The sequence below is a fragment of the Chaetura pelagica genome, unplaced genomic scaffold (assembly GCF_000747805.2).
Source record: "Chaetura pelagica isolate M959 unplaced genomic scaffold, ChaPel_1.0 scaffold10, whole genome shotgun sequence".
In the NCBI taxonomy this organism is placed as follows: domain Eukaryota; kingdom Metazoa; phylum Chordata; class Aves; order Apodiformes; family Apodidae; genus Chaetura; species Chaetura pelagica.
Window position 1 is genome coordinate 12,180,486 of NW_009952263.1, and position 22,246 is coordinate 12,202,731.

Genomic DNA, 22,246 nt, shown 5'->3' on the forward strand with positions numbered 1-22,246 from the left:
TAGATTAGTACTTCTCATCTTGCTCTGTGTGAGATTTTGTGGGATGTTGGACAGAGGAGGTGGCAGGCACATTGTCTTGCAGTTGTCATGGTGGGGGAGGATTGAAAGGTTTTCCATCAGACTTTAGTTCAGTGACCTTTTCCAAGTTACAAACAGCAGCTGACTGGGAAAAACCCAAACAGTAATTTTTCTTCAGTGAGTCCATACAGTTTTCTCCCAAGTTCTGTAAGCTGAAAAAATAAACCAAAATTGAGAAGGTAGTATTTTCTGTTTTCAAAATGCCATTTCTGCAAGTCCTTGACTTACTGAGCTTCCCACACAATGCATATTTGGAATTTATATTAAACTGCTGTATGTGAAGACTTCCATGCTTAATGCTTCCAGCAGCTTGCATAAGTGAGGTAGAATAAAAGTTCAAAGTAACGTCAGCATGTGAAATATTAAAGGTAAAAGATGCTTTATAGATTCTTTAAAATAAGATTATTTATATGTTCACAGGGGCTTAATTTTTTATCATCTGTTTAATGCAGTAGTTATATAGTTTTCACAAGCTATCTTTGCTTATTCTTTCAGGGTTGAAGCTTTTGGAACAGATGTTGGAAGATGTTAGCTGTGGATACAGGGGTTGTGGAGGAGTGGTTATCAGAATTCAAGGTAACGTACTCTCAGATATTTAGCCAGTGTTTGAATGTTGAATGTTTTAGTGTTTGAATCGCTGCTGGAGCAGCATGCATGAGTGCTTGACATCTGTAGAAAGTGAAGAAAAATGCTAACCTATGATTTTGCTAAGATAATGTGATATATACAAATGTATACTTGAAAGGATTTGTCTCCTTGTCTTCTTTGGGATTACGTACTTTATGGTACAGAGCAGTGAAAATGTATATCACAGATGAATGGTCTTGTTTCGAGTATGGACTAGACTGTAGGTTCTGTTTCTGGTCTGCTAAGGTGCAATGGGAGTGTGTTTTCCTGTCTCTAAAATGGAGTCTGATCTCTTTTGGAGGACTGTAGATAAGAAGTACTGTAAGAGCTATGAATAGGAAGCGTAAATGTACAGCATCCAAAGGGTTGTTAAAAAGCTTAGATTTTTACCTTGCCGAGTACTGGCAGGAAATATGTTTAGTGTAAGACATGAGCTGTTCGTTCGTGCCAACTGGAATTCATGTTCTTTTTGGGTAATACTACATCCTGTGATATTGTTCACAGTGTGCAGTAAGTCTTGAGAAGACTACTCGAAGTCCAAATCTGTAAACTGCTAAATTTCACATTACTGAAATCTCACAGTGAAATTTCACTGGGATTACACCTGTGGAAAACTCTTGGGTTTTTATCTATTTCCCATCTGCTGTCATTACACTGTGTATGAAACTGTCTGCAAAATGAAAAAATGCAGCATGTCTTCTGGCCATTTTATTATCCTGAAAACATGATGATTTCCATAGTAAGGATTTATTTGTGAAAGAAGTTTTAGCTTATAGTAAACTCTAATAAATAATAACTTGTCATGGATAAGTGTTGTATTTTAATGATAAAAATTGCTTTTTCTAGTAGTTACATTTTTATTTCAGACACTGCCAGAAGCATCCATATCCAGCTATGCTGCAAACTTGAAAGACAAGAGCGCTTTGATTTCATCTCTTTACAAAGTGATTCAGAATCCACAGAGTGAAGTGAGTATATTGTATCTCTTGCATAAAATATCTGACATAACAATAGAGTAAAACAAGACCTTGACTGCTAGTATATTGTGTTCTAACTATGTGAACTACAGAACTCCATGAAGAGTCTCTGTCAAGATGTTTGTTCTTAGCAATGACATACTACCATGGAAACAATTCATACATTTTGTAACCTACTGATCATAGCTATGCTTGTAGATCATACTCGTGGGCTTCAGGACTTGGGTATAGAATTGAGAAATATGTTAAGGAATTGAAAGGATGTTTGAGATTGACAGAATTTTTTCTGTAATTCAGTATCACTTGAATGTGAATCAATAGCTATCAGAAGCTTGTCTATTAAAACCCAGGAGAACAATGTTAGATAGGCTTGCAGTTCTTTTAAGTTATTGCTTAGGTTTTAGTTTTTTTGTTGTTTTAAATACATACAATATAAATACCTGCATTTATACAGCGGACATGCTCTTGCTGAAATTATAGGAAAAAAAAAAGATAAACTGCCCTCTTCCACCCAATTTTTTTTCTCTCTACCTGTGCTAGGAATGGTTCCATATACCATGACTGCTCTTATTTTAAAGTCTCCAGATGGGTTCAAAACAGACTGAACTGGTTTTAGTTGTGTCCTGTTAAGTGTGTAGTCTCATTTTCTGCCATCTGCACCAAGTCCTTAATTCTTCTGACAAGACTTGGCATAAGGAACCTTTCCGAAGTTTGAGATAGTATCAATAATGGCCAGAGGATAAAATGCTTTCAGTGTGTACATTTTAGAGACAATGCTGGTAGAGCAACTCCAGGTTGTCTAGCAAAGAAGAAAAGTACTTTGCAGCTCAGAAGGGCATTCTGAGTCATTCTAGCTACTGAGTCAAGCCTGTCTCATCTTCAGAATGCATATTAAAGTGTAAATTAATTTGATGAGTCTCCCTCTTGATGGCCAAATTAATATTTTTAATATGTTCTTTGATTTCTATCACTAGGTTTCTCAGGGACCTTAGTAGCATGGTGGTCAAGGCCCTGCAAATCCTGCATGACAAAGTTGTTGGGTAACTCTGGGGGCAAGATGTCAAAGGTTTCCCTCTTAATGAGGCTTTGAGTTAAAATGAAAAGCCTGTGCTGACATTGAGTGCTGTGCTGCCTTGGGAGAACAATCCTAAGATCTTCCTTTGAACTGTGCTTGGAGTACTTGTCACTGTGGAAAGGGTTACTTGGAGCTTTCCACAATCTGAAAATACTTAAAGACTAGCAGTTAAAAAGACAAATAATTTCTTTCAACTGTTATTTGAAATATATTAGCTGCATTGTGTAGTGTCAACTTGCTTTACACTGCAGGTTATGTGCTGGCTTTTCTTATGTATATAATGCAAAGGGAAAGGATTAATGCATGAACATTACAATTACTGCTGAGATTAAAAACAAACAACCCTATCTGTATACCTTTGGATCCATATACTGCTAATATAACAATTATCTGTACCTTAAAGTTGTGCTTAAATCTCATTTGGGGGGATAGACGTGTTCTTTTTTTTAGCATTTGGATAGTAACCATGTGTATTTGCATCTGTGACTACATTTTCCATCTGATTCATGTTTGCTTCTCATAAGTTTTTCTTGGTTTACTTTTCCAAAAATTTAATAATCATTTTGTAAGATAAATTAACTACTTGTATGCTATAGCAAAGAAATATCCAATTCATAGCAGCCTTGTTAATGGATGGAGACTTTGTCAGTTACTTTTGAGGTTCCTGGGCTACTGATAGGTGAAAAATGTAATTCAATACAAGGAGAGTGAGTCTTCAGTAAATGGGAAGATTTAAAGGACTTTTAATTGACTCAAGAGTCCAACAGTAAAAAAAAAAATTTTGAGGTCGATTTTTCACAAAGTCAAGATTTTTCACTTCCTACCTAAAACATTGTTGTCCTTTTAGATGGCAGCCATGCAGGCATTTGCATTAGGAAGTAGAAAGTGTTTGGAGCATCTAACACATTTGTATGCAGCTTAAAACGAAGAGGGATGAAATTACTTAGACATTCGTCTGTTCCAGCATTAAAAATTGTTTCAGTCTAGATACCTTTTAGAACTGTTTCAGTGTAAAACAATATATTGAAACAGCAGCAATCATTAGTGTGTTTTGTTATTAGGCTGTAGCATGTGATGACATTTTGAGGAAGAAAATCTGTTTTTGTACTGATGATGCATTTAAATGTGCTGATATCTCAACTGAGATAACGATGTTAACATGGATACCTGTCATAGCTATTTATGTGCCTTTTAAAGTTCAAGCTCATTATTCTGAACTAATAGATACATCATTAAAGGAAGTGTGCAAACTGTGTGAAATATGTAAGCTGAAAATGGAAAGCACTTGTGCTGGTAAAGGTTTCTAGAAGGATCTTTGATATTCTGCTCTTGCGCTTGGCATTATTTTTTTTGCCTTTGTAGATTTTTCACTATGATTTTTAAAAACAAAATATATATCTGTCAGAAACTAGATACTCCTCTCTTTTTTAATGGATCAGATTGTCCCAAATAACTTGTTAAAAAGAACCCAAACCTGCCAAGACCCTTTGAGTTCAGATGTAACTTTGGAAGGTAAGAAGTGTTGACTCAACTTTCTTTGTAGTCAGGAGTAAAAACTTAGGCAAGAAAGCAGATTTTTTTTCTAGCATGGTCTTCTGGTGATGGTGCCTCCTTTGCTGCAGTAAAGGGAGGAGAATACGGAAGAATGGGTTTCTTACCTCTTTCAAAGCTTGCTTCATTAAAAAACTGAAAAAGTGACCTAGACAAATAGCAGAAGAACAAAGTGTTCTAGTTAGAATAGAAAGCAAAACATGGTCTGCATGCTACTAGCAGTAAAGTACATATCCATGTTCCAGTTTTTAAGGATTTTCAGAAAGGTGTTGAGTAATACTTTGCTTTTTCATCATGAAGTTCAGTGGCAATTCCAATGATTATGGTATATTTTCTCAATGCAATTTCTAAAATGCATGTCTGGTTTGTATTCCATCATTTTCAGGTTGAAACTTTTGGGTATTTTGTGCAGGAATACATTTCAGTGAAGGTCTATTACCAGTCTGAACATTTCCTAGTTTGTAATTTAGAGTTTATTTCTGTAAGTCATGTAGTTGAACTGTTAAGATAATAAGAAACAAGGTAGTAAAACAAGTCTTTAGGTATGTTACATTTGAATTCTGTCTTTCAGAGATTTGCAGTTGGAGAATGTCACATTTTATGTAATGCTTTTTTACATGCTAGCTGGAGTTGATAAAATGAATCCCACTGGCTGGAATCTCAGATTTAATTTTGTAAAGTTGACTTATATAAATGCATCAACTGCCTAGGTTATTTTTCAGGGAGTAGTTTCTTAGATGATAGTTTCCTCTTATGTGTTATTACTTGGAAATAAATTATTTAGAAGATATAATTTAAGATTCCCTTTTCCCCTACCCCACTTTTTTTTGTGTGTGTGTGGAGCAAGTCCTTTTAGAGTTCCAAACTCTTAGCGGTGGTTTGCCGTGTTTGCTGCCAAGAAGTATTTTTTAGTATGTGCTTTGAGTTCAGTGTCTGGTTCAGCTGGCTTTGAAAGTGCCTACTGGTTTTGAAATTATTTTCCACTTGCTTTAGGAAATCTCCTATCTAGGTGACAGAATAAAAATGTAACTTCCATAAACTGAGGTATGATGGTTCATACTATGTTTTGTCCTCTAGCACAGATAGGTGGTAGCACAAAAAAGAGTATTAAATCCAGAAACACAGTACAACCTGACTGCTTAATTGTTTTTAAATCTTTCTTTAACTTGTTTTAGCTCAATGTATTACTTCCAGTTCAAAGTATTTCTTCTGTTTATATCAAATTAACAAATTTGATGATAAAATTACTCGAGGCTTCTGTCTCAAGTCTACAAGTACATTTGAATTCATAGAAGACTTTCATGAGAGTGCAAAAGCGAACTAATTTTGCTGTATACTAAGTTATTGTAATACTTTGAGTACTATGCAACTCTTCTCAGTTGGTGGGTAAAAGCTTGGAGCACTTTGTGTGTACACTGCTGGAGCTCTAGGATAGCAAGGCCTTTTTTCACTTACTCTTCCTGTATATTAGAGATACTGAGGTCTTGGTATGAGGTGTGTTGATAACAAGTATTCTCTATTTATGCCTTTGAGGCTGGATGAAGTGAGCGAAAAATGAGGGAGAAGAGCCACTGGCATTCTTTCTTCACATGGGATGGAAGGCTCAATTTATATAATCTGAAAGTATGTTTTAAGGGTTTAAAAGTGTATAAGGTGACTTGGGCAGTTATTTCATCAGTCACTCCCTAATAGCTAAGACATAACATTTATCAGTTTACAGTTTTGTCCAAAGGATTGAGCTACACTTTGGAAGAATGTTTGGTATAGAGCAAGATTGATAAGCATCAACTTTAAAAATGGGCCAATCAGTAATGCAGTGTTTGAGTTTTTCTGCAGCTGCAAAAAACAAACAGCTGTAGGTCTGGAATCCTGTCTTCACAAGCTGCTGGTACAGTTTCCACAGGAAAAAAGCTCTTACAAGCCAATACAGCTTCATAAAAGTTTTTCCTCATGGCTTTTAAGCAACATATGTTCAAGATGATCCTAGTGAGTTTAGAGAAAGCAATATATTACTTTACTTTGGGGAAAAAAAAAAAAAAAGTCACTCATGCCGTACTAAGGTTTTGTGCTGCACTCACAGAACTGGCTCCCGAGAAGATCTTTTTGTTGCCGCTCTCCCTTCTCCCATTTTTACATGTTTTTAAACCTGTTTTCTATGACTGGCTACTGATACCAATGAACGTTGCAGTTTCTTGTAATGTTTTTCTCATTCACAGTTGTAATTTGTGTTTCAGCTTCTGGAGCCAGTTTGCCATCAGCTCTTTGAGTTCTATCGCAGTGGTGAGGAACAATTGTTACGATTTACACTGCAGTTTCTCCCGGAATTGATGTGGTGCTATCTTGCTGTCTCAGCCAGCAGAGATTTGCACAGCAGTGGATGCATAGAGGCTCTTCTCCTAGGAATTTATAACTTGGTTTGTATTCACAAGTAATTATTTGTGCCTAAATTTATTGCTGGGCTGTTGTGGAATATTGTAGAATGTTTGATTGGGGAATAATTAACAATTTTGTTTCAGAATTTAAATGATGTGATTTTGTGTCTCAAGATTTGATTCTTCAAATTGGTGTCTCCTTGTCAAAAATCTGTAGCATGAACTTTAATTATCTTATTTTGGTTAATGCTTTCTCTGCTTTTTATATGGTTCCTGGAAAGTGTGAGTGCACTAATGGCTGAAGGAGCCAAAGGAGTCCTAGTAATTTTTTTTGTTGCTTAATTCTTGGTGTGGTGATTAAGCTTGTATTCTGCTTGAGAGGCTTTATAGGTGCTACTTTTGAAGCAGTTGTCTGTATTTTCTAGCATGTTTTGACTATCTTGAGTAGAAAATACAAAAAATCACACTGATTTCTTAATACTGGACTGCTGAAAGATTGCTTTGATTTGAGAAATTAAATGTTTCATTTTGTAATAACTTTGACATATTTTTTATCTTTTGTATTAAAAGATACTGTTTGCTATTAAATTACTGCTTTGAAGAACAGAATTAGGAAGGAACCTTTAAGAGCACCATATTGTAGTTATGCATTTAGTTCTTTTATGGCTATTATAAAAAGTTCAGTGTTGTGATGTGCACTGGGATTCTCTTCACTGTAGTCTGTACATTCTGGATGTTTTAGGAAGGCTTTTTAAGAAATGAAAGTGATTAACTTCAGGTCTTCTCTTCCCATTCTGAAAATCTGGAGAAAGCAGCTACCATTTTCCTTCTAAAAATCACAAATGCCTTCACCAAGCAAATGAATTTTTTTTATTTTTTTTTCACCCAACGGTCTGCTTAAAAAGACTTGAGCCCTTATATTCAACCCTTTTTTAGGCAGAGTACAGGCTTCATGTGCTTTGTGTGCTTAGTCGTCTCTTAAGAAAAACATTCCGGGAAAGCATTTGATAGATCTTGCGCCTTAAGTCAACTCACCGATTTATTTCCATGATGAAGTAATATAAAATGGTTGATGGATGTGGCTATAATCACTTGCCTTTCTTCTAGAAGGGATTGCGTTTATAGTTAAGCTTTAAGCTACTCCAGTAACGTCTTAGATACGAATAGTTTCTTCCTCAATTAATGACATAACCATCTATCGCCAGCTGCTTGGGGTCATAAGAATTTTATAGCAAGCTTCTGTAGGAAGCTCTAGATTAACCTGATTTTCAGAAACATTCCCCTCTCCTTCTGCTTTAAGACCTAATGCTTATGCTGAAGTAAAGCCATGTTACTGATGCTGACTTCTTTCACTATGTTGATGTAGAAGATTTGTAACTAAATTGAGATGGTGCATCTTTGAATGTCTGGTTTTCACAGTACAATGTAACCATTGGAATCTTCTGTCTTTTTCAGGAGATAGTTGACAAAGAGGGACATAGCAAAGTGCTGAGTTTCACAATTCCATCTTTGTCCAAACCTTCAGTCTATCATGAAGTAAGTAACATCCACAACATAAAGTTATTACTGGTAGAAAAAGGTGGTATGCTTTGGGGGCCTGTTTGTTAAGAGTAAAAGTGAAGAGTAGTTTTAACGCATCACGTGATGACAAAGGAATGTGTTTCTTCTGAGTACTCTTATCTGGTCTTTGAGGCCTCTTCAAGACTGAATAGCCATATCTTCATGATATCTGTGCACCAACTTGGTGTTTTTCTCTTAATCTGAAGCCATATACCTCATCTGGTGTAGAATAACTTCTTAGATCTCTAAGACAGCTAAGCAGTCAGATAACCTGAAGCCTGTTTAAAATTTATGTACAAAATGGTGGTGCTTATCATTGTCTGTTTTTGCTTGCATTGTAGCAAGACTTCAGGTGGACATCTTCTGAATTAACCTTTTTCCTTTAGCCTTCCAGTATTGGTTCAATGGCTCTCACTGAAGGAGCTTTATCACAGCATGGTTTGTCCAGGGTTGTATACAGTGGACCTCATCCTCAGAGGGAGATGTTAACAGCACAGAACAGGTGAAATTGTAGTGATTCTTAAGCAAAATCCTACTATAATCTTAACTTCTTATAATTTTTAATATAGTTACAGACTGAAAGTGATAGGTATATAGTGTGATTTGTGGTGTGTTTTTGTTTGTTTTTGAGCATGTAAAAATACAGATGCAGAAAAACTTGCAGCACATATTACTATATGAAGAGGAAAAACTTTCAGAACTAAACTATTGTCAATTTTATTGAAAAGAAATACGAAATCTGTTCAAATAACTCGTGCAAATTCTGGGTAAACTTGTTTTCTTTTAAAAATGAAATTCATTATATAACTAATGTTTCTTGTAAATCCCAGGTTTGAAGTGCTGACTTTCCTTCTACTCTGTTACAATGCTGCCTTAAGCTACATGCCTGCAGTTTCTCTTCAGTCATTGTGTCAGATTTGTTCAAGGTAATTTCTGTAGGTTGAGTACACTTAAAATGTAATTTTCAACTTGAAATCCAATCAGTTTCAACTTTCGTCTTAAAAAAAGCTTCATGTTCCCAAAAGCTACTTCTAGCTTGACTTTTTTTCATAAGTGTTTACAGCTGAATTATTTGCTTTTTAAATATCTATTGCATAAATTTGGGTGGAGATCTCAAAAATTGCTGGTGTCATTCTAGCCTTTTTAGAGGAACTATCTCAATTATAGTATGGCTTTCCGAAACCAATTCTGGCATTAATTGACTGTGTGTATTAAGGTCTTTTCTGCATAACTATCAGTGTTAACTGATCACATCCCTACTGTGAATTCACTGTTTTCTTACAAAAATACTTCTGGTATCCCTGTACAGTAGCATTTTGTAAATGCACAAAAATGCTAATTTGACGTAAACTAGCATTTTTGGTTTAACTGGACACTTGCTCCTACCTCAACCCCTCAGGCTTTACATAACACTGTAATGCTGATTATTTTAGTGGATGATGTCATCCTTGAGCCAAACCATTGGTAGAAATTATGACTATCTGGAAGTAGTGTTGCCCGAGTTGCCCCATAATGGCCTCTTCTGAGGGATAAAGAGGAGGAAAATGGGATGGGATTTTTGTTCAAACTAGTTAATTTCAGTAACTGGCTCATGTGGTTTAGGACTAGGTAAGAATCAGCTTTCATGTTTCAACTTCTACCATGTATGGACAAAATTAAATAGCATTAACTCATTTGGTTCAAACATACTGGGATAGTTGCTGAGGCATAGAGATCTTAAGGTGTCTTGGTTTTGCTTTTGGTTTTTTTGTGAGGTCTTGGTTTTTTTTGTTTGTTTTGTATGTTTGGCTTTTAAATAGCAGAAGATGAGTTGGGATAGGGAAGGAGGGGAAAAAAGAACAGTACATTAGTGGCAAAGTAAGTATTAATAAAGAAAGGCTACTGAAATATCTATTTTAGATATAATTTGAAAGCTACTACAATACCATCTCAAGTTTTTTGTGTTGTATAGTTTTGTTCAGATTTTATTTTTTTCTGGGAAAAACAGATTTAAGAGGAGTTTTACAAGTTCTCTGCTATTGAAGCTGAAGAGCTGAAGTTCTCCGAGATTAATCCCCTAGTCTATCCTACATAGGAAATAGTTTGATTAGTGTCATTAAAGATCATTCCAGAAGTCCGGTAAAAACCAATGAATTGAATATTTGACTACCTGGTATATTTGATTTAAAAAATGTTTTGACTCAATGTAATGTGGAATTTAGTTCAGAACTAAATTCTAAGGATGACTTTTACTGGATTTTAGAATATTGTAATGAATGGGACACTTTTGGTCACTTTGCTTGAAAGCTTGTATGCAACTTCCGTATTATATGCAGTGACACTTATGCTTCTGTCTGTAATAATAATAATAGTTGCTACACTGCTTTATTTCCATAAATACCATTAACTTACTTTTCTGTTCCACAGCAAATGCATGGATTCAGAATTACTTTTAATGGCAATTTTCTTCCATGTTCCACTGTAGTATAAATCTAGCAAGTGTCCCAAGATGTCTCTGTTTTGAAAGATTTGAACTCTGCCAGTAGAGGGCATACCCTTCCTCTATAGCAAGAAACAGTTTCAGCGAGTTGTTGATGGATACCTTCCTGTGGGTCTTTGGTAGTTAATACATATACTAAACACCTAGCTTTGTTGACATCTGTACAAAGGAGGTTCTACATTAATTGCTAACGACCAATGCATGATTTCTTTAGAATTTGTGTCTGTGGATATCCTCGCCAAAAAGTGAGAAAGTACAATGGAGTCAACAGTAGGATTCCAGTTTCATCTGAATTCATGGTGCAAATGCTAACAGGGATTTATTATGCCTTGTAAGTCGTTTTTTTAATATGCCTACAAAATAATGAAATTTCAGCTTAATGCTGATGTCATTTACCCTTTTGTAGTTATGTTAATGTGTGAAACTCTCTTATTAACTGAAATAATTAGAGATTAGTAACACAGGAATGCTCAAAATGTGGAGTAGTATTAGAACAATCCTCTCTGAATTTCAGAATATTTCATGACTATCTTATCAATAACTATGTTGGTTTTAAACTCACTAAGACGGCCAATGAAAATAAAACTTTATTCTGAAGTAGCGTCTATGGAGAGAAGTACTCTAAACAGCAGGCTTACTAGTAATGAAAAGTAGTGCAACTCCTCTAAACTGAGCTCTCAAGGAATAATAAATATATGAAAGTTATGTGACCAAGTAAGTTAATCTGTTAATATCAATGCTTCTTAATTATATATGTATCTACCTTTGTAGTTATAATGGAGAATGGGATCTGGCTCGTAAAGCTATGGATGACATTTTATATAGAGCACAGCTGGAACTGTATCCAGAACCTCTGCTGGTAGGTGTTGTTTTTCAACATTTTTTTTAGTAAAATTTTTAGTCAAGGAAATCCTTCCTGTGAATGTACATGATGTGTCAGCACACTGGGAAACTTAATTCCATGAGGTCTCTGCGGCTGTGCTTGTGTAAATAGCTAGGTCTGCAAGCATACACTCTCATGCACAGGTATTTTCAATGTACTTAGTTATATTGTCATCTTCCCTAGTGAACAAGCTGTTTTCAGAAGAACGCTTGTAAGTCTTGAAACTTAGATGATAGTGCAGAAGTGCTCTGAAATTTGTGTTAACTAATAGCCACGTCTTTAAACTGGAAACTTTTTATTTAAAAGTGGCAGGTGTTAAATGTAACTTAGTTCTGGGTGGTAATTGCTACTAGGGTTGTTTATAACCCGTGCAAAATGCTGTGCTTTTTTGATAGCAAACTGGAATTGTACACAGTATTCTACTTGAAGTAATAAGAGTCCTTTGACAGAATTCTAAAATTTGGATTCTTCATGTTAAGTACTTAACTGTATCTTTTGTTTCTAGGTTGCTAATGCAATAAAAGCTTCACTGCCTCAGGGCACCATGAAATCTAGTAAAGAAGGTACAAGATGCATTCAGGTTGAAATTACACCTACTTCATCCAGGATATCAAGAAATGCTGTGACTAGCATGTCTATCCGAGGGCACAGGTGGAAAAGGCATGGTAAGAAACAGATTTTGCAATGCATTATTATATTTTTATATGTTTAAAATAATATTGAGAATTTTGTTATTGCACATCTTCATTGGTAGTAAGCAAGCAGCAGTTTGGAGTTTATTTTCTTAACTGGTGAATGGGAATGTTAATGCAATTCATGTTGCATGAAGTGTAATGTATGATCTTTATGATGAAGTATGTTCTTTATTTTCTTAACCATGTTTCGAAAAGAAAACCCAGAAAACCCTTTTTTTAAAGGGAGCTGTATCAAAGTTATCGATTTTTAAAAAGGCCCATGTTCCTGTTTTCTTCTGAAAAGTAATGAGGTTCTTTACTGCACACCCTCATCTGTCTGAAATTACTTAAATAAAAATAATATACAAGGGTAGAGGGATAAATTATGTGTTGGTGTCATGGTTTAACCCCAGCCAGCCACTAAGCACCAGGCAGCCACTTGCTCGCATCCCCCCAGTGGCATAGGGACGGAATCAGAGGAGTACAAGTGAGAAAATTCCTGGGTCGATAAAGACAGTATAATAGGAAAAGCAAAAGCTGTGCACACAAGCAAAGCAAAATAAGGAATTCTTTCACTTCCCCTTGGCAGGCAGGGGTTCAGCCATCTCCAGGACAGCAGGACTCCATCATGCGTAACAGTTACTTGGGAAGAAAAATGCCATCACTCTTTAATACTTCCCCCTTTTTTTCTTTCAGCTTTTTTTGCTGAGCATGATGTTGTGTGATATGAAATATCCCTTATGTCAGTTGAGGTCAGCTGTTCCAGCTATGTCCTCTCCCATTTTCTTGTGCACCGTCAGCCTCCTCACTGATGGGATGGTGTGACAGGCAGAAAAGTCCTTGATGCTGTGAACTAACTGCTCAACAATAACGGAAACAGCTCTGTATGAACTACACTGCTTTCAGCACAAATACAAAATGCAGCTCCATGCTAGCTACTGTGAAGAAAATTAACTCTATCCCAGCTAAAATCAGTACATTTGGGCATAGTAGTGTAAGAGCTTTCACAAAATAGAAAATGGGTGTGGGCTGAAGAGTAGAAAAAAAAATGGTGCTGAATGCATTGCAAAATGAGAAACATAATATTCTACTTCTTCTACTGTCTTCAGATGAGTGAAGAGCTGCTGGACCAGCAATCAAAATTTGCAAAGGCTTGTTCTGCTGGCCTTGTAATTCTGATGACAGGCTGAGTGAGTGAGTGTAGATAAGAATACTCTTAATAGATTCAATAAAGATTTTAAAGTAGCATTATAAAAATTTCTATATGATGTGTACTGTATTAGCTTTTGTAGTATGTGAACAGTTTGGTTTGAAAAATACTGTCAAGTTACTTGTAAAGGACTGAGAGGTAATTCAGGTCAGTGTTGAGAAAATTATTTAAAAACTTGTTGGTAGAAGATTACTTTAAAATTATGATAGAGTACTCATTGGTGGTATTAGTACCAGTGGTAAGCTTCCAGAGAGGGTGAGGGGCAAAGAAAGGTAAAATAACCAAATTTATTTTCAGTTCATTTAAAACTGCTCAAAAGTGTGAGACAAAGGTGAGAAGCAAAACATTGGTGTCTTTTGCTGCTGGACCTCACTGAAGTTAGTCATTACTGAAATCTCAAGACTGTTATGGACCATTTTAGTCTTTATTATTTATTTTCCTTTCTTTAGGCTTACAGTTGTTAAGCTGAGATGATTTACGAGGTGCAAGAAAACTGTATGGTAGCTCAGCTTTTAAATGGACAAATGCCCTCTGAAGCTTGGCAATTTTGTCAGCTATTGTCATAGAATGATAGAATGATAGAATCACTTAGCTTGGACCAGAGCTTTAAGATCATCAAGTCCAACCATTAACCCTATTCTACTAAGCCATATCCTCAAGTGCCACATCTAGATGATTTTTAAACACATCAAGGATGGTGACTCAACCACATTCCTGTGCAGCGTGTTCCAGTGTCTGACAACCCTTTCAGTGAAAACATTCTTCCTAATGTCTAGTCTGAACCTCCCTTGGTGCAGCTTGGGACCACTCCCTCTGGTTCTATCACTTGTGAGAAGAGACCAGTGCCTATGTCTTTATGATGTCCTTTCGGGTCCAGAGAGCACCACAAAGATGATCAGAGGGCTGGAGCATCTCTCCTATGGAGACAGGCTGAGAGAGAGGGATTGATTTTTCATCCTGGAGGAGATAAAGCTCCGGGGAGACCTTATAGCAGCCTATCCAAAGGGGGCTTCCAGGAAAGGTGGGGAGACACTTTTTCAAGGACACAGGTACTGATAGGATGAAGGGTAATGGCTTCAAACTGGAAGAGGGTAGATTTAGGTTAGGTACTAAGAAGAAATTACTTATTGTGACAGTGGTGAGACATTGGAACAGGTTGCCCAGGGAAGTTGTGGAAGCCCCACCCCTCAAGTGTTCACAACCAGACTGGATGGGGCTTTGATCAACTTGGTCTAGTGGCAGGTGTCCCTGCCCGTGGCAGGTGGGTTGGAACTAGATGACCTTTAAGGTCCCTTCCAACCCAAATCAGTTGATGGTTCTATATGCCACTTCAGCTAATATCCAAAAAAAATTTCTGGTATTTGTGACTTGAAAAGCCTTTTTAAAGTCAGAGTGGATTGCCTCCTGATTTCAAAATTCCTAATAACGTAACTCAGTGCCCCACAATTCCTGATGAAAGGAAGATACGGTATAGATCATCATACAGAAAGAATAATGAGGCTGTGCATACAGATGCTTGTTTGAATTATAATAACTACTGTAATTGATAGAAATCAGATAACAAACCACATACCTCCTGACCATTACTCTTTCTCCCATGGTGTAAGGGGGGAAAAATATTTGGTGGTTTTATTTGTGTGTTGCAATGTAATAAAAATGAGTTGTACAAGTAGAAGAGACAGCTGAGAGCTAGTTTGATCTAATACCATTATGTGGACCAGAAGACATGATGAAGCAAAATATCCCTTGGTGAAGCAAGGGCAGCAACTTTCAATCATTAAATAAAAATATAGCAAATCATGGTTCCAACTGAGAAGTATGGGCTTTATTTTTTTATCTTTTTAAAAGTTCGGTTTAATATAGAAGTTTTTGGACGTTAAATCTTGCCAGGTTTTGCTAGAACTCTAGAGTGGAAGTCAGTTTTGAAAAATGGGTCAATGTAATGTTTAATCTTACTGTGATACATAACCCTGTAACTCATTCATTAGAGCTGTTACTTAGAAGAACTTTTTAAGAATCAAATTGGTATTGTGGATTTCAACTTCTAAGGTAGGTACTTTAGAGATACTGAAGGTGAAGGTCATTTGCAAAATAGATCCATCTAATCACATACAGTATTTATAGTCAGTTGATACTAGCTACCACTTATCAAGAAATTATTTAGTGGTGTTAAATTGGATGGCTTTTTTGCTTCTCCAGGTCACCTAAATGCAGTTTTGTGGTTGTCGAGCTAGTGCTGATGAAGCAATTCTGAATACTTTTTAAAAGACCTTCAGACACTGAGGATACTTCAAACTGTGGAGCTGACAAGTTGCTAGGATTGTAACTTGCATATACTTGGAATTTCCATAAAGTTTCAACTCTCATTTTCACTTTTTTCCTCTCAAGTTCATCCTTCTCAAACCTGTTATCTAATGCAGACAGGCATCTTTTGAGTTGGGATTTGTTTTACCAGCATTCTTTTCAAGAAGTATCATTATTGAATCTCTTGTGCTTACACACAGCCATCATTCTCACATTTTGAGAAGCTGTGGAGTTTTCTGTTTGCTTGGGAACTTTTGGCTATGTCTACAGGAGTCTTTGTCTTGAAATACTTTTTGGCCAGGCTGAGCACTTGTCTATCGGCTGTTGATGACTTACTGAGACAAAAAGAAGTCATCTAAGAACCAAACTGCATTGCTTTTTGCCTTGATTTTTTTTTTTTTTTCCCCTAGTGCTGCAGAATGCTGTGGTGCTTTCCCTCCCCCCAGCTTAACCTCAGTTTTTTCAACTGTACTTAGTAACTTACTTGACAGGAGTAAGTTCATCACAAACTAGTTGGGCTGTAAGCTGATATAAGAAGCTTAGAAAGGCTGAGGAGATCGATATATGTTATTAGTAGGTGGCAAAAACTGCAGTAAAGCTCTATACGTTTTGTCTTAATGAGTTGAATAACTGGAGAATTTTCTTACTTGTAAATAACTTTATAGTTGAAAATAGTTTTTTGAAATTAAGAAAGAAAATTGAAGTCTAAATGTTTGAATTTTCTTGGCTGTTTCAGTATTTATTTCCAGGCTGACTACTGTGCAGCATCATGACATTGTTTGTGTAGAGTTTCTAGTCTTACATGATAACACTTGAACTTGATATGCCATTTCATCATCAAAATGTTTCACTTTAGCATGGTAATACAGAGAATACAGTAATGAAAGTGAATGTTGAAGAGTTGATTTCTAATATAATCTCTTAATGGTTGTTTCACAATCCTCAGAAATTTCAGTTTGAAGGATTAAGCATGGGGCTTTCCAGCATGTGGGTGCAGGCCAATAATTGGAAGATTGAAGCCTGCAATTTAAAAATAAAGCAAAACTTCATACTTGCTAATGTTGCTTATTAACAAGAGGTTCATATGTGAACATTTGCTTTAATTCATAATGCTTTAGTCATCTGTATCTGTTGCTTTTGTTTCATGTTTTGTTTCAGACATATTTTTTTTTCTTATCCATCTTTAATTCTAGAACAACCAGAGAATGGTAATGATGCTACTGAATTGGGCAACTTTATCATACCTGAGATTAGTGTCACAAGTGTGGCTGGAGAGAGGACCGGGAATGGGGAAAAGAGCAGAGCACTAGCAGAGAATGATGTTCAGCATTTACAGGGAGTACAGGAAACAGCTACAGATCCTAGAACTGACAGCAAAGGCATGCCAGAAATCAGGAGGCAAAAATCTGTAAGAAAAATGATGGAGGATGGAATAAACTCATCTGGCAGAGTGCAGTTTTAGCAGAACATTTCTAGCTGCACTCTAAGGTACCACTGTTGATTGAAAGGATCACTGCTGCATGTTTGGAGAACTAAAGTATGCAGTTAATATATTTGCATGTGCAATAACACAAATGCATGTGTTGCACACAGCTTCGTCGGTGCCACAGAATGGCGACACTGGTGACATTGCTTACAAGTACATTTATTTAATCTGGAGAAAATACACTGTGAGACTCAACCTACCTTGGAGTTTATTTAAGCATATTTATTGGATTTACAAATGCCAGTTATCACTGGCATTAAGAGTACATCAAAATAGATGTGAAAAGTATCTCACTGTGTACGTCAGATTTCCCAAATTCCGCCTTTCATGGTATACTGGAGATCTCATGTTGTGCTTGAGTTTCCAATTCATACCACCAGACCTGTGATGCAGAAGGTGACCTTTCATTCCTGAAGCATTCTTGGGTTGGTAAACATGCAGGTGCCGTATTTGGTGTCCTGGGGCAATGATTCTATAGTCTTATAATTAATGAGCTTTGCAAAATCATGTATTGAAACACCTGCTCAAAACAAAGTTGTACATTGTTTTGCTCTGTGTGGTATATTCTAATCTACAAGTTTCTAAACTCCTGCATGAATTAACAAGACTGCATTATTTTCTTTCCAAATCATGGCAAAATTAAATTGTGGGCATGCTTCTTGATCTAGTTAATGCAGCAGTTTGGTGTAACTTTATATCCTAATACACTTTAATTCCAAAATGTAATGAATTGGGTAAGTTGTTTGTCTTCTATTCTGTTGCTTTATGGCTTCATGCTTGTAATTATAAAAATCTAGCAATACATAGAATTGATAAATGTGAGAAAGTCAATTGCTAATTCTTTCTTTCTTTTTCTACCATACAGGTAACACGGATGTAGCAAATGAAGAAGATCTGATAGAAGTATCTGAAACTGATGAAGGGTTTTACTCTAGGGCTACTTCTAGTACAAGTCAGTCTGCCCTATCTACCAGCAGTAACACGAGCAATAAGAACGTTTTAGGGAAGAGCCAGCGAAGGTCTGGAGGAAGCAAAGCTGGAGGAAAAGAAAAAGAAGGAGAAACCTGCAGAGAACACTTGTCACGAAAACAAACTCAGAGAGCCATGAGTGAGAATCTAGAGCTTGTCTCTTTGAAGAGATTGACACTGACGACTAGTCAGTCCCTGCCTAAACCTGGCAGCCATAGTCTGGCCAGAACGACCACTACTGTGTTTAGTAAATCCTTTGAACAGGTCAGTGGTGTCACAGTTGCAAATAATCGTGGTGGTGTATCTGGTACAGAAGCAAACAGGTTTTCAGCTTGCAGTCTTCAGGAGGAAAAACTGATGTATGGAACAGAAAGAACAGATCTTCCAGTTTTAAGCAAACAACCTAATCAGCAGCAACCTCCTAGTATTAGCATAACTTTGTCAACAGATTGATATAATAAAATTGACAAGTATGAAAAACACAATATTGAGGGTTTATCCTCATACCGGTACATGAGTACATTAAGCTCCTTAATGTGCTATACAATACTTTCTTAAATCTTAAGCCAGTTAATTGTTATTTGGCTCACATTTGACAGTACTCGTGAACAGACAACAGTTCTAGTTATTTTGCATCGGCTTCTTATCACTTGGAAGTTTCCTTTGTGACTTACAGTATTTATACTCCTGATTGCTCAGTGGCTTCATGTGGAGTTCACAGCTTCACCAATTTAACAAGCATCGATTGGTTGTTTAGCCTCTGACCAAGATGCACAGCTTTTTTCAAATGCACGGGACGGGAACAAACAGAGCCTCTTTCCCAGATTCCGCTTTTCACTACCACTTGCACAGGCAAAAGTGCAAGTACTTCTTTTATTTAAGAGGAGTCTCACAGTGTGGATGTGAAATTTTGAACAGAATTGTAAGAACAAATGTTCTCTTGTTAGCCATGAGAAAGCTGTGCTTACATATAAGGTTAAAACTAAAAGCATCAGTTCAGCATTTGATGTTATGGTATTTTTTGTAATGGGAGTTAGTACACGTTGCACTGTTCTTTATGCTGTACGAGTCTGAATTATAGATGCGTTTTTGGCTTTTGCATATGTCTTTGAAACTGGGTCAAAAGTCATACAGCAGCAGTACGTGTGGATGGAAATTCCCATCAGTTGCTATAATAGGCACATTTCAAACTTACAAGTTGTGTAACAGACTGCCTTTCTTTCAGATTCTCAAATACCAGGCACAAAGCTACTAATTGAAATGTCGCTGTCATCAGTATTTTTATTATTTTGAGGGAAGAGATGTGCTTATGTAACAGTATTATGCAGGAAATAAGATATGAGCCCTTTGCACTGAACCAAGCAAATCAGGAATGTGAATATGTTTAACATAAACTACTTACTTGAGACTAAGAGAATACTACCAAAGGATGTGTACTTTCAATAACTTGCAAGCACAAAGGGGGAAATTACAGTGTACATATAGCTAGCACTGCCATTGCTAGGTTTTTGTATCTCGGATTTTTCTAGTTTAAAATGCTAAAACAGCAGCTTGTTCAAGGTTACCTAACCTTTAACCTTTCATTGGTTTGGTGACCTTTTTTGATACTAACTTTTAATTTTAATTAAAAATGGACATTAAAACTGCTTATGCAGAAATTTGGAGAAGCAATAGCTGACAAAACCACTCCAGTAACAGTGTTTAGCTGATGAACGGACAATATATTATTATGAGTGGAGAAACAGGATGAAGATGGAAGGCATAGTTATTCCCAGCTGTCCAGATTCCTACAGTTAGTGATTTCTTATTGTCAAGAACCTGGTAACAGAACAAACACTAAAATTTTGGAAGACTTTCCTATTAGCCTGGAGATAAGTTGAGATAACCCTGTTTTGACTTAGACTGAAGCACAAGTTTTTAGCAGCTAATGTTCAGGTTTATAGTAATTAATAAGATGGTTAATAAAAAGAAATTAGGAGACATAGTTGATAGAGACAAGTAAGCTGTATAATTTTAATTCTTAGATTGCAGACCAGGTGTGTACATTTCTTCATATTCACCAAAGTATGTGGAATAGCTCATCAGCCTGTACATGTTTGTCTTCACTTGAGAGCTGGAGTTGAAATGAATATGTCACACTTGTTATATTCTTCAGTTTGTTGTGTGACAGGTCTATTCTAGTAGTTCCACCGTTTTACAGTGGAGTTCTTAAGTGTACATGAAGACTTAACATTCCTAATGCATAAGCCACAAGATTGTCTTACTTAGTGTTTAATACTTAGACCAGTGAAATAAACTGGTTCTTTGAAGCTGTATGTGTTTGTTATTGTAAATACTTTGTACGCAGAAAATTTTTCCTCTTTTTTACCAGTTTTTCTGCAATACACATTGAACAGCACATTTTTTTTCAGATTGGCTTCGTACAGGTGGCTGCTGGACTACTGCTGCATAACCACAGGCAGTAGAAAGGGTTTGGGCAATTGATGGCAGACATTGGCTGGCACTACACATACTGAATGGAGAGCTCTTCCTTTCTTTGAAGTTTGTTCTACATGTTATGAAGAAATAACCTGCAGACTTTAGAGCTGCCTCCTGCTCTGCTTTTGCAGTGTAATGTTTAATAGTACTTTGGAAACACTTTAAATGGAAACAAAAACTAGAATAGATAAATAAAATTGCCATTGACAGATGTTTGTTGTGACAGTAAAGTTGTGTGTTAGTGTTAAGGGACTAGGATTTTAAAGTAATTCTACTGAGTTTGGTTTGCTTCATTTAATTCATTATTTTTTTTTCAGTTAGGTCCACAGCAGACACTTTCTCAAGCTGGGTGTTAGTATAAAAGATTCTTATTATACTGGGAAGGTTTAGTCACTTTTAACAATAAATAACTAGAATTTTGAAGGATCTGAAATGCCATAAAATGTAGGTATGTAACATAATGTTTACAATACTGTTGGCTACAAGTCAAACAGTGTTAAAGTTATGTTAGTTAATCCTTTTATTTTGTCCAGCTGATTATTCTGACTGTGGTCTGGCTTTAGCCGAAAACACAGGCTCTCATTGGTACAACTGAAATTACATAAAGCTTCAGACGTTTTTAAAAACTGATAAAAGGAAAGGTTCTTGGTACTGAAGGCTACTGTTTCTATATGTATGTGGCTTCGTATTTATATGTGTGAATTGGTCTCTGGAACAACTTCTACAATGAGCATATTTTTGTGAACTGACATCACACCTTGATACCGATGGAGTCTACAGAATTTTTTTCCTGATTTGAATAATGAAACTCCAGTTGGGTTATTTCTGATCCTAAAAACGGAAAAGAAAAAACAAACAACAACAACAAACAAAAACAGGAGGGGGGGGGACACACACAACAGAATTATTTGTTGTCCAAATATGCATGGTGCAGGATAGGAGGGGAAGGGAGGGAGATAGGCAGGAAGCAGAGATATATTATTTCTTTAACAATATTTCAGAAATTTTCAAGCTCATGGGTTTTTGACCATTATCTGATTGCTTTAGACTGATAAATGAAAGATGTATATTAAAGAAGTAGAAGTTTTCTGTCAGTGTAAGGAAAACCTGTTAAAATGTCCCATATTGTAGTCTACCCACGAGTGGGCAGTTCTGATGAACACACTCAAAACACCATACGTAGCTGGAACATCCTGCGGAGAAAATATCATGTAGGAGTGAATCATCACAAATTATATTGAGAGGTTGTTTTGATGCTGTATAAATTTATAACTGACCTTACTGTTTTAAATCAAAGGGCGCTGTTTCCAGGAATGGCTTTGAACAGCAATGTTTTCAAAACTGTTGAAGCTGAGAATTGTTTTTGTTGTAAGAATCTGTAACACTTATGCAAAAAAGTATATGGCCTCTAACCACTTGCTGTAGATCTGCAGTGACTTTTCTAAAGGGAGTGAAATGTCCTTGAACTGCCTTGAATGCCTGACAGATTTGACAGATACAGAAATATATAGCTGTTTTAGCCA

The 22,246-nt window shown here is 36.3% G+C and overlaps 1 protein-coding gene across 1 annotated transcript; it reads left to right on the top strand.

Annotated features, from left to right (window-relative positions):
• Positions 1–571: 571 nt before the first annotated feature.
• On the top strand, positions 572–18,774 carry FAM126A (family with sequence similarity 126, member A). Its single transcript, XM_010007587.1, has 10 exons — positions 572–654; positions 1,572–1,673; positions 6,543–6,722; positions 8,136–8,216; positions 8,627–8,742; positions 9,071–9,166; positions 10,934–11,050; positions 11,491–11,578; positions 12,108–12,267; positions 18,142–18,774. The coding sequence occupies exons 1-10, from the start codon at positions 604–606 to the stop codon at positions 18,696–18,698; spliced, it is 1,548 nt and encodes a 515-aa protein (XP_010005889.1). The 5' UTR covers positions 572–603; the 3' UTR covers positions 18,699–18,774.
• The last annotated feature ends 3,472 nt before the right edge of the window (positions 18,775–22,246 follow it).

Bases quoted from the DNA above. Each gene is read 5' to 3' on its own strand.
- FAM126A (XM_010007587.1), top strand. From the start codon at position 604: ATGTTAGCTGTGGATACAGGGGTTGTGGAGGAGTGGTTATCAGAATTC. The intron at 8,743-9,070 runs GTGAAATTGTAG...TGTAAATCCCAG, and splicing joins ATGTTAACAGCACAGAACAG to GTTTGAAGTGCTGACTTTCC. The intron at 11,051-11,490 runs GTAAGTCGTTTT...CTACCTTTGTAG, and splicing joins ACAGGGATTTATTATGCCTT to TTATAATGGAGAATGGGATC.